We start from the raw sequence: 17,112 nt of genomic DNA on the forward strand, positions 1-17,112 counted from the left end.
CGCAATGATTACATTCAGGCAGACTGTAGAATACAACCTCTTTGGACAATTTATATACTTATTGAAAACAAGCTACAAAATGTAAAACCTTGGAAAATGCCATTTAATACTTTTTAAAAGCCTTAATTTTCGCTAAATTGATTTATCAACTTGTAATACTTGTTAAGACCCCGCGGACACCCTGAACATAAAGCGTAATGCTGCCGTCTAGTGCAGTGGTTCCCAACCTGGGGGGCGCGCCAAAGATCGCAGGGGGGGCGCCAGGCCTCAGATGATTTAATTTTTTAACATATAATTGTAAGGCAATACATGATTGTCACTAAAAGCCTTGTCTCTACATTACAATAAAATAAAATAAATAATTGATTAATTAATTTGAATAACAATTCAAGTTAGTAGCTATTATAGGCATAAAAAGACAGAAATGTATCATTCTTTCTTTAATAGAAATGTTTCTTCTGCGCGTAAAGTGTCCAAACCGGGCTTTTCTGGATAAACGCATTTTTAAAACAGTCATTGTCCATGCCGGTTTCAGTTGGATTATTTGTCACAGTTGCTCCGATCAGATCGGTCTCTTCCATTTTGTAGATTATTTACGATTTTTGAATCCACATAAACACATCGGCAAAATCCGGTTTACTTTGAGCATGTGTTTTAAACAGTTTAATCCCTTTGTGAATGGTTTCCACTTCCGCGCAGTCATTTAATTTCTTCATACAGCGGGAATCTAAATGAATTAATCCTGAGCCCAATAACCATCAAAGTCACTCCAATAGTGCTCCTTAATTATGCTTTCATCCCCCTTTAACAAAATACTTCACATTCATCTAGTTTGTGACAGTAGTTGTAGCATTTTTGAGAGTTTAAGGGTGCGTTCACACCTGCCTTGTATAGTCCGGTTGAATCGAACCCTGGTGCGTTCAGCCGCTTGGTGCGGTTCATTTGGGTCGGTGTGAACGCAGTCCGAGACCTCTTAAGTGAACTAAACAACCGGACTCTGGTCCGCTAAAATAGGTGGTCTCGGAGCGCTTGCTTGCGAACTCTGGAGCGGTTCATTGCTGGTGTGAACGCAGTCCGCACCAAAACATAGGAAGCGCAGTATTTACGTGTCACAAGAACGCGGATCAAATCTTTAGCGAAAGAGTCTTTCAAGACATCCGCGGTTGTTTAGTTAAAGAGTAAAGCAGAATTAAGTGTTGAACAGTGTCGTGTAAAGTAAAAATTCTCCGTCAGCTACATAAAAGTAAGAACACCTGTCCTCGGTGAAACGCCCCTCCTCTGCAGAACGTCTCTCATGGATAATGTGCAGCAGCGCGGTCATTATGGGGAAAAGAACACCGACAGGCTGATCAGGAGCCCGACGCGAAGCGGAGGGATCTAGATCCTGTCGGATTCCCCATAATGACCAAGTCGCTGCCCACATTATCCCGCTTATTACACGGCCACATTCTCCACAAAGTAACGTCATGACTCCCAATATTAATTGAAATGCTTTTGTGGATTTAGAAAATGATTGTATTGATTTAAAAAATAGTTGTATGTATTGATTTAAATTGACATGCATCCGCTAAGAAAAATAGTCCGTTGTTACTGTTTGAGTAGCAACGGCAGGAACTGCTTCGATAGCGTTTTTGAGGAGCTTTTTGATTACAGAGTTGAAAACATCGTTGCTTGCTTTAAAAGTAGCACAATTCATTATGTCAAACCTTGGAAAGTATCTAGATATCCCTGCCCTAATGCCAAAGTAACTGCACACTGAATATGTGTCGCCGTCTGATGTCTATGTCTGGACCTCTGCGTAAAAAGGAGGGTTTCTGCCCGTTACTTCTCCGCTGTTTTCTTGTCGCTCTTGTCTTGTCAGTTTCAGCCAAACTGTAGACAGTTAAATCGAACGGACTTCGTTGTACAGACGTGAGCGTCCTTAACAACGGTCAATACATCCTTGACAGCGGTCTGTCTGTTCTGGATTAAAAACGTGTCACATGTTTTGAATTGACCAATCAGAATCGAGTATTCAACAATGCCATGTAATAATGTTTTTTAACGGACGTTGTCTGATTATATAATCATATGTCTGTTGATCTCCAGACTAACAGCAGCATGAGAATAACCTGCCGCAAGTGCCGATGCTCCAAGGCGGAGGCTCCGCTAGAAATTGCCGGGATTTGCGTTTGTACCCCTTAATGTCTGACCAATGGTTGAACAGCATTTCCGTGCACATGTCTTGTGTTTAAAGTTTATAGTCCCTTTGAGTTTTTGCCCGTGTGAACGCAAACCGAACCTTCTGAAAAATGAAACAATGTAACAAACTGTGGTCTGGTGCGCACCAGAGAGCGGACTATTAGGTGTGAACACAAACTTTAATTACCGCTGTTGCCCCCCCCCCTTTGTGTGTGTGTGTGTGTGTGTGGGGGGGGGGGGGGGGGGGGGGGGGGTAACTTCCAACAGGAGTACTTTGGGGGGCTATTGGGAAAAAAGGTTGGGAACCACTGCTCAAGTGGATTGATTGCAGCTTCTCAGGAAACTGCTGTCAGGAAGCTTCAGACTACAGAAAGAGGGAAACAAATAATGACACAACACTTTTTTAAATTTTTGATTTTCTTTCTTTTCTGTGGAAATATGTTACAGTTATATTACAGGTATTTAAATGCCCGAGGGAGAACAAATAACGTTTTGGAGACTAACACTAAGAAGGAGACAGCAACTTAACTGAGACAGAAACAGTCCAGACTGAATCGACACGTAACCGGTGTTAAGAGATGTCCAATAAATACTGCAAATGTTGTTAACGCAACTTATTAAACACAGAAACTGAATAACAGATTAAACAGGGTGTGCTGTCCTTATAGTGTTCTCTGTGGTTTTTAGCAGCATGTGTGAAACCCAAAACTTGTGAATAACAATGTGCAGAGCCTGCAATCAACCAGAGTTTTAAACACAAGAAGAACATATCAGAAATACGGTGGTTTTAAGCTAAATGAGAAAAGTGCTTAATACAAGAACACGCAAACAGGACAACTTGCATCGTCAACATATATACCAGCAAACCAGGGACAGAAGTGTTGTCCCCCACCAGCCAAAATGGTTGGTTTACTCCAAAAATCACGACTTTTTCAGTTTCATATAAGTTTTTTAAATATACAATAACATTTAAGAATAATGTTTAGATGTCTGACAGTGACTCACAGAGTATAAACATTCAACAGACGACACTGAAACTGAATTTGGCTGGTGGTGTGAAATTCATAAACTGGTACTTGCAGCAAAAGATATCAAAAATGTTATTACTGTGAACGTTTTTAACTTTAACAGTTATGTTCAGGACTTTTCTTTCATTTATAGTGGTCTACTGAATAGACAAAATACAATCTACATTTTACCCGTGTGAAAATATTCTGGTTGAATGCAGGTCTCCCCCTGCACCATCCCCCATTGGTTTTGAATGTAACTTATAAAATATTTAATAAAATGTCTTCTTAAATGGGAACTGATTCCTCCATGTACAAAAAGTTTCTTTATATAAATTACACAAGTCTCTGATGATGTCTCAGTTTCTGCTAATACAGTTCATCTCCAAACCAAAGCCTTCCCCTAACACATACACACTCACATGCTCACTCACACACATACACACACTCCCAACCTAGCTACACAACATGCTCTACACATGACCCATAGTAGAGGAGAAAACGAAAACTATCCCACTGAAAGGAAATCTCTGCGCATACAGTAACGCTACATCTCCTCTTCTCTCTCTCTCTCACACTGTTTCTGTATGCAAGACCACAAGCATGGCGCAGTTTCTGACGATGGACGGAGGACGCCTCCTCAGCCTCAGCTGGTGACCCTCACCATCGCCTGTCACTGTAGCTGCCTTCTTCACGCCCAGGTGAACGAACCCCCTGCTAGCGGGGCGGGGAATGTGCGTAACGACTGCCCAGAGGAGGGCGGGACCTCAGCAGTCAAAACGCATCTCCAGTGAATCCTCAAAGGCCCTGTTGTCGTGCCCCGCCCCCGATAAGAAGCTGGCCGTGACGGGCGTCCCTGTAGCCGTGGTGACGTTGAGAAGGGTGTTGCCGGGGGAGCTGGTGGCCGGGCGGAGAGCCGCCGCGGTGATACTGGTGAGGTTGATGCCTAGCGTGAGACGAGTCTGTTCCAGAGCTTTCTCCGGCACGGCGAAGGCTTCCAGCTTCTTCTCTCCGTTGGCCATGTAAGAGTTCTGGCAGCCGCGGCAGATACAGTCCAGACATGCCTAGAGAACAATGATCATAATTAATATCAGCAGTAGTTGTTTCAATCAAAAACTGCAGCTACGTAAAAGTCAAGAATGAGCTGTCAACAACAATTAAGCTGAATAAGGAATATTTGTTTTTGAAGCAATTGCAGTAAAGTTTGAACTTCTACAGCCCCGTGACAAAATCAGCATTATATATCTGCTGACGTGGACCATGGGTCGGGTTAGAAGCTCCAGAACAAGCAAGTTAATAAACCTTGATTGAGCAAGTTTTGTAAAAACAAAGTAAAAAGGTTCCTGGCGCCCTTGTTTATTGACAATCTCTACCAGGTTTCACCACATTAAAAACAAGGCAACTGTATCATTACATTCACAGAAAACAACAGGTTACTTTTGTTTAATTTAAACATCTGCAAAATAGTCTTCAACATGTCATAGAAAAGGTAATGTTTTCTCTCCCTGAATATTTAAATGTTTTTAAAAATATGTTTAATATTTTATGTTAGTTGAATGTTGTTAAACTAAATTCAGACATTCATGGTGTTATTTTTAGCTGAAACGATTGCACGTGTGTTGAGTATGTGTGGGAGTTTGCAATGAAAAGAAAATCACTATTAGAGGTAGCTGTGGTTTTAAAAGTGTGGGAACTACTTCTATAGAGGACTCACTTCCCTAATAGCCAGAGCTCTTTATGACTGAGTCAACAATCATTCATCCTCATGCCTGACTGCCACATAAACTATACATCAGTTAGCTGTAATGAGCCCCTTGGTGGCAATTCAATCTGTTAATATGTATGCTGTTAGCGGTTAAGCATATCCCAACATTAGTGGTTTTAACAGGGACAGCAGTGTTAGCAAAACAGCAAACTGGAGTGTGTGTGTATGTGGGGGGGTTTTCAGCATTGTGCTCACCTTGCGGTTGGAGTAGCAGGGGCAGCGCTGCCCTCTACAGGTCAACACTGAGGGGTTCTGTGTGGCTCGGCCGCACTTGCAGCCTTTCTTTTCCACAGGCTTTTTATACAGTGGCTTCGAGGGGCTGGGTGGGTGTGTCAGAGGGTGAGCATGGGGGTGTTGGGGTATCCTGTCACGGGTTTGTGTACGGGGTTTGGGGGTCCCTTGCCTGGCCTTGGTGTACGCCTTCTTGGGGCCCCCGTGATGCTCCACAGTCTTTTTCAGCGCCTTGTTGGAAACGAGCACAGTCTTGCCCACCTTGGGAGAACCACCATTCGGCACCGGGGCCAGGTGTGGGTGAGCCGTGACTACTGGGTACTCAGGCTCCTGTTTGGTGGTGGCACCAGGGTGAGGGTGATGAGGGGAGCTGTTGGCACCGAGGGGAGGCCCCCGTAACAAGCTGGAAATGGGGAGGGGCTGCACCTTCTCGCTGTCGCTTTCTGAACGGGAGCGCTTGCGGTGGTACCGAGGGGGGACGTGGGGGGTGACAGTGGAGGGCTGGGGGGGAGGCTGCAGGGAGGGCTGCGGGTGAGGTTGCAGGGGGCGAGGGCTGTTCCCTTGAGGGAGGCAAGTGATGAGGCGGGAGGAGTCAGGTGGACAGTGAGGCCCGTTGAGGCTGGACTGAGGTACTGAGGGGGGGCAGTCCAGATGGGGGAGGGGATCAGGGTCTGTATCAAGAGTCCTGAGCACCTCCTCCACGCTCAACAACAACGGCCCCCCACTATGTTTCAGGTCATCACCAAAAGTGCTGATTTCACAGAGCCCCGCCTCCCCTTTGACGCTCACACACACAGGAATCTCCGCCGATAAGCTCTCCTGCTTTGCAGCGCCTACACCCGTCTCTGTGGTGACGGGCTGTAAGGAGTCCAAACTGACCAGACCGTTACAGTCATGCAGCCCGTTCACACTGACGGTGCTTGGCTCCTCCACCTTGAGCTCCTCCACCTTGAGCTCCTCCACCTTGAGCTCCTCCACCTTGAGCTCCTCCACCTTGAGCTCCTTTGTAGGCGGAGCTTCATCAGGCTGAACCACGTTGGAGCTGGAGGCCGTGGGCGACAGGCTGGCTGAATCGTCCTCGGCCTCCGGCTCGCTCTCAGCCAACGTGAGGCCCTCGTTGAGGATGGCCTGGAGGTCCGGCGAGTCGCTGGCGGCGCTGGCTATGTGCGGGGCGAGCGGCGACTGCGTGATGTAGAGACAGAGCTTCTGGTAACAGTGCACCAGCAAGGAGAGCTGCCTGTTTTCCTCAAAGCGGGAATAGTCTTTACACCAACTACATGACGGCTTCAACTGCATCCTCTGACCCTTACAGCCTCGACAGACGTAGTGCTGACATGATGAGTTGGTGGGAGCGATGGGGTCCTGCAGCAGATTACCTGAAGATCAAAGAGAGAAAGAGCAAATGTTTAAAACATGAATACATCACACGTTTCACAGGAATAGTGCAGAGCAGCTCCCACTGATGATTAATTCACAGATTATCACAGGAGCCAGTTAAAGCAACACAGCCTGACATCAATAGAAGTGTTATCTAAGCAACAAATGTCACATAAATGTCCAAACAAACCCACATCCAATACATTATAACCGTGGATTTAAAACTGTCAGTGTAGCTGAATTTGTTTGCGGATGTACAAAGCTTGCTTCCTCATTTGTTGTTTTTTTGCTTCGTAAACTGATGTGTATTTGTTAACCTGAGCGGTGCCTGGCAACTTGCCAGACTGGATGACAACCGCTCTTTGAGAGGAGCTTCCTTAGCAACGCTGGTCGCTAGGTAGTGCAGCTGCAGATTGGGGGGAAAAAGCATGAAGGTCCATTCATGAGAAACAACAAACCTTACACACTCTACACGGCCTGCCTGATCAATCCCACATAACTGCATATAATCTATATTTAACACAATGTCTGGACGGCTTTTATATTGATTTATTATTTATATAGTGGAGGAGGTTATGTGCGAGTCCTTTAATAGAGTGGTAGCAATCACAACAAAACACTCTCCTTTACCCTGTACTGACTATGGTTAGGGGGGAGAGTTACTACATTATGGATGAGCAGGGAAAACCATGCATTAGATAAACCACCAAAATAAATCAAAGATGCGTTTTATTCACAGCCTGACAAGCAGAAAAAATGCTCCCTCGCTCGAATAACAGACAGTTTTATATTACATTTACAGACAGTAATATATCACGTTTTGATTAGACCCCGTTAGGTACTACTCTACTTTTTGTTGAGCACATATTTTATTTGGTTGTGTATTTGGCGATTACGAGGGTACGAAAGAGATTAGGTGCATAATATAGTGTGAGGCAGACTGCTATTCAACACGATAAACAGAGAAACGCCCCGATGCTGCCTAACAGCACACAGAGGGGGGTGTGTCACGGTGGGTGTTGCTGAGAAATATGATGCGTTCAGCGCGCTTCGGAAAATGTGGTTTCGTCTCATCATAAACATGACCTGTAATTCATTTAAGTGAAGCTGCTATGACGTATAGTCCAATGCTTGACAACATCATTCAGAATGAGTTGATTTCAATTCCACTAGGATGTGTGTTACGAGTTGATGAGGTACATTTAAGCAGCAATGTATTGTTGCAGCTGGTTTAGGGAGAATATCATATGTATTCTGTATTAGTCGGTGAGTTTGATAGTAATAGGATACATTACTATTCAACAAAACATTTTATAAGGCAACATAATTCCAGCATCTGTCAAAGCCAATGTTTAAAAACATATTAAACAATGATTTCCTATTATTTATTTTGCATTGCTCAATTCAATATATTTTACTGCATTATGTATTCCATTTGATTTCACTTCGTTTTCTCCTATTTGTATCGTTATTATTAATTCACCACAATAATACTGTTTGCAAGTACCTTTAACTGAAATGAGTACTTGCTTGCTCCACACCACTGTGGATTGTTGGTTTATTTGTCATTACTAGTTCCGATTTATATATTTCCGACTGTAAGTGAAAGCAGCCTTTTTTAAAAGGTTCGCTCCCACTGCAAGCACAGCTGACAACAAGGCACCCATATACTCAACATCTCTCCAAAAAAAACACCTTTCTCTCCACTATCACATTTGTAAAATTAATAAAAAATCCACACAAACTTACCACAGACAAGGCAGGAAAGGGACTGGCGGAAGAAGGGCAGCAGCTTGCAGAGCTCCGCGAGGGCCCGGGGGTCTCGGGGGTCGCACTGCAGCACCGAGCGGCTCGCGGACACGTAGAGAGAAGTCGCATTCACCGGGTTCATCTCAGCTGCCTGTCCCGGGGCTCCGGTCCGATGTATTAATACGTTAAAACACCAAAATCACACAAACAAACAAACCGATGGAGGCAGCGGTAGAGCAGCGACTCCCGTGCGCTAAAATCACTGTCAATGGAGTCTGGTGGCTTTGAAGAGAGCATAGATGGATGGAAAGGGCTTCAATTCCAAGTTGGTAAATCCCACATATGTAAGAGTCTGCGCAAGGAGCAATCGAGGTTACTCATCCCAAATCACATACTCAAAGTAATGTCCCAGCTCTGAAAGTACTGCTGCTTTTGTTCGGAAAGATTATAAATGCATCCACAATCAGGCCGATCATGCATATAAACATCGGCTCATCCACGTCGATGTGTCTTGTTTCCATACAGTCCGTGAGTTATGATTAGACAAAGCATCATGTGGCGCTCTTTCCTCCGTTAGTGGCCTTACTAACGTTGCTTACAGCTGGATAGCTAGCAGCAGACACGGAAATTCAAACAGGGGCTTTCGTGGCAAAGTGCTCCGGTTTGCAGTGGTTTGCCCCAATAATGCCATAGTCCACATGCATGCTGGTCCCGTGCTCTCACGTCGGTCCAGAGCTGGTGTCAAACAAAGCATTTATTATCTCACACGGAGGCTCCAATTTGGCCAGGCAGTGCAGCCCCAGCAGGCTCGTTATGGTTGTGTTATTGTTCAGATTCAAGGCGGCTTGAAAACAAAACAGGCCGCCTCGCCTCCAAATGGACCTCTTGGGTGAAACACCAACAACAGCAGCACGTCGACATGAAGCGGGGAAGCTTGTGAAGAGGTTGTGGTTAATAAAACAAAAGTAATGTCAAAGCTCTAACGCTTTTTTTTGGTGTTCAGAAAAATGAACCAGCACAAGCACCGAGCTCTGGTGACAGTGCTTGCCGCCTGAGGTGTACCAAAAGCCGGCTACAAAAGAAGGCCGCTCCCCCTCTTCTCAGGATTAGCGAGACTCTCTCGTACTCGCTAGTCTCCTACGCGGGAAAGTAACAGCAAAATCAAGTGTTCGGACGAATTTATGTCCTGCTGCAGCTTTTGGTAGACCCCCAGAGTGCCAGGGAAGAGCGAAAGTGAAATAAATCCGTATTTGTGTACCTTGCTATCGTTAGCCGCGGAGTATTCCTCATATCTCCCGTCGCTTTTCCACACACAAACAAGGGGGCGCTGTTGCTCAGATCTCGCGAGAACACGTAACGCGGTCATTTTTAAAAATAAAATGGAAAGGCCACACATGGTGGAAACTATTTTCAGATGGAGTAAACACATTTATTTCACAATGGCAACATTAAGCAATGCATGGTGTCACGTTTGTATTAGTCTTTTAAACCAGATACTTTTATTGGTGTTAAGTTGTTATTAGTCTTTTAAAACAGATCATTTTATCTGTAATATTACAATATTGTACATTTTATCTATTTCTTTAACTGTTTCAAACTATATCCGGGAATACTACATTGTTTGAATGTAAACCTTTTTTTTTTAAATTCAAAACTGTCAAATGTTGTCAAATAAAAGAGAACAAAATCAGCCTGAATCATTCAACATGTCCCATTAGTTTGTGTTGTGTCATCTGCAAGTCATTTAGTCATTATGAACCCCCCAAAATTAACATAATAATACAGAGGAAATTGTCTTTAGTGGTAACAAGGTTGTAACAAGGTTCCAGCTTGTTTAAATGCGATAACATTGTGCAATTCAAAGAAGAGATCGCTGTGAGGTGCTGTCAGAGAAAGAACAAGGTGAACATGTAAGGTGACAATATGAAAAAGCTGAGTCACCATGGAAACCTTTAGCAAATTCTGTTTAACTGTTAAAATAGCTACAGACAAACGCCCTCCCAAATGTATACTGATAATAATGTTGACACACTTGCATGATGCAACACACAGATACTATCTATCAATGAACCTTGCCCATATCTTTCTTCCTCTTTTTCTTTTTTCTTGACTCTGTTCATACGTGAGGCCGCTGACCAGCAGGGACTTTCCACTTCAAGGGTGTAGTTTAGGCAAACAATACCCCACATTGTTAACTAGATGTTGCTTTTGAATGACATTAGAGCTGCTACAACTAGGTAACAATTACTCAACTTATCAATCAACTTAAAGGTGAATTATGTAAGTAAATTAATTAAATAGTTTTCAGGTCAGACAAATCAAGCAAGTTTAAATCATAAAGATTAGCTTGCAGATATGTAAATGATTAATTGACTTATCGGTGGATTCATTAATAGTTGCCCCAGATTTATAAAAAATATGCTTTTCAGAAGTACGCACTAATCTTCATAAATCACACTGAATTTTATTAATTATATGTTGAATTTTGCAGCAAGATATTTGAAAGTTTTCAGTCCAATTCAGTCAGAAAAATATGACATGACACTGGTGACTTTTACAGAGTGTACAAATGAAAACATATCGCTGGTGAAAGCAAAGCAAACTCTAAGTGGACTTTTGAATAAAAAAACGAATTGGTCGAACACTGTTAGATAATTTCACAGGCCTGGACAAGTACTTTAAATATTTTTGGTTGAAGCTACATTCCATGTATGCGAGTAATTCCTCTTTTCGGGTTTCCAGAAGCCTCTCGTGCTTTTATGACTGTTTTAAGCTATAGTGGTAACAGTGGATATAAATAGAGTTAGTGTGTGAGTCAATGAGAGTTATTTTAAGTGTTATTTTAAGTGTGTCTCCATATTCCTCTCTTCTTGCTCACTGTCACAACAAATTATAAGAAAACCTGAATTGTAATAATTTCCACCCTACTGAAATAATGCACGTAATTGGCTTTATGACCTCATTGTTCATTAGAAAAGAATTAGTCAACATACTTAACTATTGCACTCTAGGACCTTATGTTACACAGTAGTAGCTGTGGTATGAATCAAGGCACAGTCATTCACCAAATATGGCGGGAGCTGACATCTGTCATTCAGCTGCCTTAATGAAATAAAAACTGCTTAACAACGATCTAATTATTATCTTGTGATTATAATTTTTTTGTTGATTTGCTGTAACTGAGAATGACCTTGAGTAACACGAATGGCGCACATTTGATTATGAAATGTCAACAAATGATTTCATATTAAATGTTTTTAGTGTTTGTACATCAATTGTGTGCACCAACATTCCACCAACAGTCCACCAACATTCATGAATGTTGGTGGGGATAGTGAATGAACAATATGCTCTTACCTGCGTCAATAACCACTTTGGAGGAGGTACTTGGCACCCAGGTTTAGTAGTTATTTCAGTACCAGTATCAGGAAGAGTGTAAACTGGGTTCTGCAGGTTTGAAAAAGAAAGGGGTGGAAGAAAAACAAATCAGTTAAAAATGAACATAATTGTGCAAATATCTTAAAAAAATGTCTTCTACTGACACATGAAATAGTTCAAATTAATCCTTGACTTCCCTTTCTGACCAGTTCATAGTTACGACACAGGAAAACGTACATGTAGGTGTAACTTCCCTAGTTGGGTTAAACCTCAGTGTATGAGCTCTTTTTCACAAGAAAATGACACATTTTAAACGAATTAATTCATGACCTTATTCTGACCTTTAAGAGAGCTCAAGCGTCTCCTGCTATACGTCACTTGTATTTTGTTTCCCTTAATACATAATACTGATATTAAACATCATGATTTACAATTATTGGAACTAGGAGATCGTAAGCATAGAAAATAACCCCAAATAAAAGGTATGATGACAGATGTGCAATGAGGTGTTTTGTATATCATCGTGTCATTTCGGTTCAATTTTGATACAAGTATTAGTGAGAGGGGGGGATGACAAGTCCTGCAGCAACAACACAGAGAGAACAAGCACACTTTATATGGACATGTTGGAAAAACTACTACCTTTTTTTAGCGCAAGAGCTTCTGCCCCCCCCCGCCTTGTCACCTCCGCAGCATTATTGTTTCCATTCTAGGAACATGTGCATGACTACAATGGTTCCTCTTTTAGTGTGAAGCTGAGGTATATAAGATCCCAACTGTCCAGTTCATTCATCATTACACTCAGTAGAGTTACAGAACTACAAAGCGCTTTAAAGCTGAGATCCAGAGTCACTTTGAAGATTTGAAGATGAGCACACCGCGATCTGTCACCCGTTGGATTTTGCTGCTCACCCTGGCTGTTGTGATGCTCCTCTCTGTATCAAAAGGTAACACTGAACTTAATTGAATTTAAACCTCTTTGAATGTTGATTTATGTAAAACGTGTGTCTTAGAATTTGAAGAAATTTGCTTTGGATAATCGGACAATAAGAGGAATTTAGGATGTCCTAATTGGCTCTTAGAAAATCATAATAATATAATATTAACATTTTCTGAGATATAATTGGCAGATTAATTCATTAAAATAATCATTACCTTCAGCCCAGTCAAAGTGGCAGTTACAGAATCCAAAGATATTGAATAAATAATCCAAAATGGGTGTTGATACATCAATTTATGGATTCTAACGGCATCAATTATGATGAAAATGAAGGGGAACAAAAGTAAATATACAACATTCATATTTTCTTCAAGTCAATCAATTTACTTTCATACATTGTAGTCTAGTTTATCTAGTATTAGATTAACAACTGAAATAAAATAATAGAAAAAGTGTTGTTAGTTTAAGCCAAATGTAGTAATAATGCTATTTGATTCAGCCATAACAAATAATTAGCAGTAATTCAGGGAACTGTAACCATGGCTACAGTGCGCCTTGGAGGAATCTTCTAGAGTGTGACATGTTTCTATACACTACTGATGTAACGCTGAATAACAACGTATCTAGTGTGTGTGTGTGTGTGTGTGTGTGTGTGTGTGTGTGTATACACTACTGATGTAACGCTGAATAACAACGTATCTATTGTGTGTGTGTGTGTGTGTGTGTGTGTGTGTGTGTGTGTGTGTGTGTGTGTGTGTGTGTGTGTGTGTGTGTGTGTGTGTGTGTGTGTGTGTGTGTGTGTGTGTGTGTGTGTGTGTGTTGTTGTTGCAGTGGGGGCCTGGGGTCAGCCTTTAACCTGTTGGAAAAAGTGCACCAACTTCAAGGTCCAGCGAATCCAATCGTGTGTTGAACAGATGCAACGAAGGACCTGCAAGCACGCCTTCGTGTAAGCATTACATCTGATTACAACTCAGTAACAACTGCTCTTTTCTACTCTTTTTCTACCGATTTCATACAGGAAAACATTGATTGTATATACTGAAGGAAGTTGACTTTTCAGGATCAAAGTCTCAAACCATCTGAATTCAATTCCTTTTTATAACATTTAGTTTACATTTATTTGGGAATTACTTTCCCAACTAGCAATTTCTGCTTTTAATATTCATCTTTTTCAATATTTTTTCAGGTGACACAATGCAAATGAAAATGATGTGATTTGAAATTCAGTTGCTAGTGACACATACAGTATTACTGCCCGTATTGAACTTCATTTAGGTGTAATTTGGTGACATATGGAATTATGTGAAATGGTAAATGTTTGCATGGATCCCAAACATTCAGATAATGAAAATGTGTCTCTGTTTCCAGGGTTACAAACAAAAGGGGTACTCTTTGCATCAAACCAGACGCTGTGTGGCTCAAAGAGATGATAAATAAGGTGAGAATCTGACAAATCACACAATAAGTCACACAAGCACGAGAAAATGAGGTCATTCAGGAAACCAAATGTTTACGTTTTAAATTACAGAGCGAGTGAAATCACTGTAACAATACAGATAATCACTCAAGCATCACTCAAATTGTTTTCTAAATCTTTGATTATATTTTCGATTGGGCAACAACAGCAGTTTTAATCAAATACATGTTTTAAATATGATAAAAAAGCAGGAGTTTCAAAGTACGTACCCACTGGGAAGACAAGTTGAAGCAACCATAAAGCAACAGATCAAATATTAAAACAAATGAATAAATATTTCCTTATGGACTTGTCTAATTGTACACTTCCTGTTCCCTCTCCTTCTCCACTGCAGGGAGAGCTACACTGTCCTCCAGATATTCACCTTTAAAAGGAAGATGTCCATGAAGAAGAAAATCGTCCCGGCGAAGCAGCTACTCTGAACCTTTCCTGATAATTTACTATTTATTCCTTTTAACTAAATATTTATTTACATTTGTAACTTATTTTTCTATTTATCTTTATACAGCCATACATAGTGTGGCATTATCTTGTGAATGTGTCAATGACAGTAATGGCAGAGTTTGTATTGTTTGAACCTGGAACTAAAAATAAAATGATGTGAAACTGATACAAAATGGGAATGGCTCTTGTTTTTCCACATGTGCGAAGATGTGATGTTTTGGCGGCAGAGCAGTGAGGATGCATGGGGACTTTTTGGTTGACTCAGTGTCACTTTTAAACCAGACAGCAATGGTTGTTATAAAAATAGGGGGGGAAAAGAAAAGACAGACCTAAAGCAAAGGCATGAAAATAAAACATATAAGAATGACATTACAATAAAAAACGGAAAGAAAAACAAACATTTTATAAACTTGAACAAATCTGTGAGGGCAGGCCATCAAGGCCAAGTGCCCATTTTTGCAAATAATCTGACTGAAGGTAGTGCAAAGATAGCTAACATGCACATTTGAAAAAAGGAGAAACGGATTTACACTTTTCACTAGAATTGTCTCTAATCATGATGTTGAAATATCAGTATTTTTGCACACGGACTCATTGTAGCGCAAACAAAATGATCCACAAACTCCTCCACCTTCAGGGTGTGAGTGTGTCTAGAAACACTGCGCATGACAACAAGGGTTCCTCATTTAGCGTGAAGCTGCAGTATATAAGATCTCCCCTTCCTGGTTCACTCATCATCACACTTTGGCGAGTTGAGCTGTTAGTCAATAAAGAAACAGTTTTCAGATCAGTCTTTGTCGCTGTGAATGGTTGGAACATGTGGACGTCTCTCTCCGTCAGTCGCTGGATCTTTCTGCTCACCCTGACCGCTGTGACGCTCTTCTCGGCATCAGGAGGTACTTTATCAGGAGAGTTTGTCCAGTTAATAGGACATCCTTTATTTATTCCGTCATTATTCTATTTGTATGTGAAATGCAGTGATGATAATATATATTGAAAAATCATGTTAATGAATCTTAAATTAATCATTTTCTCTGGGTACCTTGTGCTGTGTGTCTTCGTTGTAATTTTTCCAAAAGAAAAACACATATTAATGATCTCTCTCTGTCTGTTGTAGTTGATTCAAATATACACATTAAATGCTGCAAACCCTTCAGACAACCTAAGATTAATCCAATCAAGCATTGCTATAAGCAGACACAGCGACACCGCTGCAGGCACGATGCCTACAAGTAAGTCCATCTCTGCTGTCATCTCTAATGTCAAATGTTATTCTAGTTCAGACGTACCTCAGGAGACCCGAACACACTCAGCGACATCGCAGCAATTTCTCCTCCACTTGCTTCACTTCGTCTTAATCCTGAAAAAGAAAATAAACTGTTATTCAAATTTAAGTAATCAGAGGAAAAAATGTATGTACTGTGCTGTACCCTCTCCACACATTTAAATAGTGATGGTTTAATGAGGGTTAGTTCAAGAAGAAAAGCGTCAACATTCAGGCATTGATGAACGTGCTTAATTGTTGTATTTCCCTGTTTCTAGGATTACAGATGAAAACGGTCGACTGTATTGTGTGAAACCAACACCTCCATGGCTCCAAAAACGTCTGAATGCGGTGAGTATCAGTGATGAAAAAACAGGCAGCATGACGAGCTACAGTGTGAATAATTCAAGAATGAAAACCGTTGCTAGCCCTGCAGAATGACAGCTTTACAAAATGTTTCCAATTGAGCCGATTGTGACGTTCCTGAGATGTTGTTTACTTCCATTGCTGGTTTGCTTGCATCAGGCAATGTAGATTTGATCAAACTAGCTCTGAGAAAGAAAATAAAATACTTTCACAGCTAAGGTTTGTTTCACATTTACAGAAAAATGCAGTGATCATATTTATACTTTTAATATATAAATATTTCCTGGGTAGAACTTTGTCATGTGGTGCCAAATGAAGAAAAAACAATAATTCCCGTGAGAAAGAATCTCTATATTCTATTGATTATACTAGCGTTTATTAACTTGAGTCAATTCCCCCTTTGATTTGTATCAAATTACATCGTTTTTTTGTATTATTAGTTAGCCACATAGGCGTAAAATAATGAATTACCAAAGAAAGCATCACAAATCAGCAGTAAAACTCATCACAAGGATATCATTAATTGAATTTCCTTTTCTCTCCTTTACCCTTTTCGCTCTCGACACACAGGGATTAAACTGTTCTCCAGATATCACACCCAATTTGAGAAAAAGATTTGAAGTCCTGGATGAAGATGAACTGAAATAGCAAAAAGGATGCAGCATGGCAGCTGCTGGGGAAATGTGCTGGATAAAACATGCAGGTCATTTCCTACAGCCTTAAAACCATTTTGAGGACATTTGGACAAAGTCATATGTTTTGTTAAATGCACCTGTAAACAAAATAAATCATTTGTTGGCTTTTAAAATGTGACTGAACCTTGATTCTCTGCATGTTCACAGTATATTGTCATTACTGTATACTGCAGTACTGAGTAGTGCATTGACGGGGTTTTCTGTGTAGTAAGTAATAATGGAAACAGTGAATCCAGAA

At 41.2% G+C, this 17,112-nt stretch overlaps 1 protein-coding gene and 1 long non-coding RNA gene across 2 annotated transcripts; one reads left to right on the top strand and one right to left on the bottom strand.

Moving 5' to 3' along the window:
• Nucleotides 1–2,475: 2,475 nt before the first annotated feature.
• On the bottom strand, nucleotides 2,476–16,084 carry msl2b (MSL complex subunit 2b). Its single transcript, XM_034109226.2, has 5 exons — nucleotides 15,839–16,084; nucleotides 11,668–11,757; nucleotides 8,311–10,193; nucleotides 5,149–6,560; nucleotides 2,476–4,252 (listed from the first exon to the last, which is right to left on the bottom strand). The coding sequence occupies exons 3-5, from the start codon at nucleotides 8,450–8,452 to the stop codon at nucleotides 3,956–3,958; spliced, it is 1,851 nt and encodes a 616-aa protein (XP_033965117.1). The 5' UTR covers nucleotides 8,453–10,193; nucleotides 11,668–11,757; nucleotides 15,839–16,084; the 3' UTR covers nucleotides 2,476–3,955.
• LOC139435884 (uncharacterized) lies at nucleotides 12,469–14,709 on the top strand. The gene is made up of 4 exons (XR_011645092.1): nucleotides 12,469–12,635; nucleotides 13,460–13,574; nucleotides 13,997–14,066; nucleotides 14,440–14,709. It is a non-coding gene; the product is annotated as an uncharacterized lncRNA (long non-coding RNA).
• Nucleotides 16,085–17,112: the final 1,028 nt, after the last annotated feature.

Source organism: Pseudochaenichthys georgianus, chromosome 20 (assembly GCF_902827115.2).
Source record: "Pseudochaenichthys georgianus chromosome 20, fPseGeo1.2, whole genome shotgun sequence".
Classification (NCBI taxonomy): domain Eukaryota; kingdom Metazoa; phylum Chordata; class Actinopteri; order Perciformes; family Channichthyidae; genus Pseudochaenichthys; species Pseudochaenichthys georgianus.

What these genes read in the sequence shown, in the direction of transcription:
- msl2b (XM_034109226.2), bottom strand. Translation starts at nt 8,452, where the DNA reads ATGAACCCGGTGAATGCGACTTCTCTCTACGTGTCCGCGAGCCGCTCG. An exon ending in CCTTTCCTGCCTTGTCTGTG is followed by an intron (nt 6,561 to 8,310) that starts GTAAGTTTGTGT and finishes TTTGATCTTCAG; the next exon opens with GTAATCTGCTGCAGGACCCC. An exon ending in CCTGCTACTCCAACCGCAAG is followed by an intron (nt 4,253 to 5,148) that starts GTGAGCACAATG and finishes ATTGTTCTCTAG; the next exon opens with GCATGTCTGGACTGTATCTG.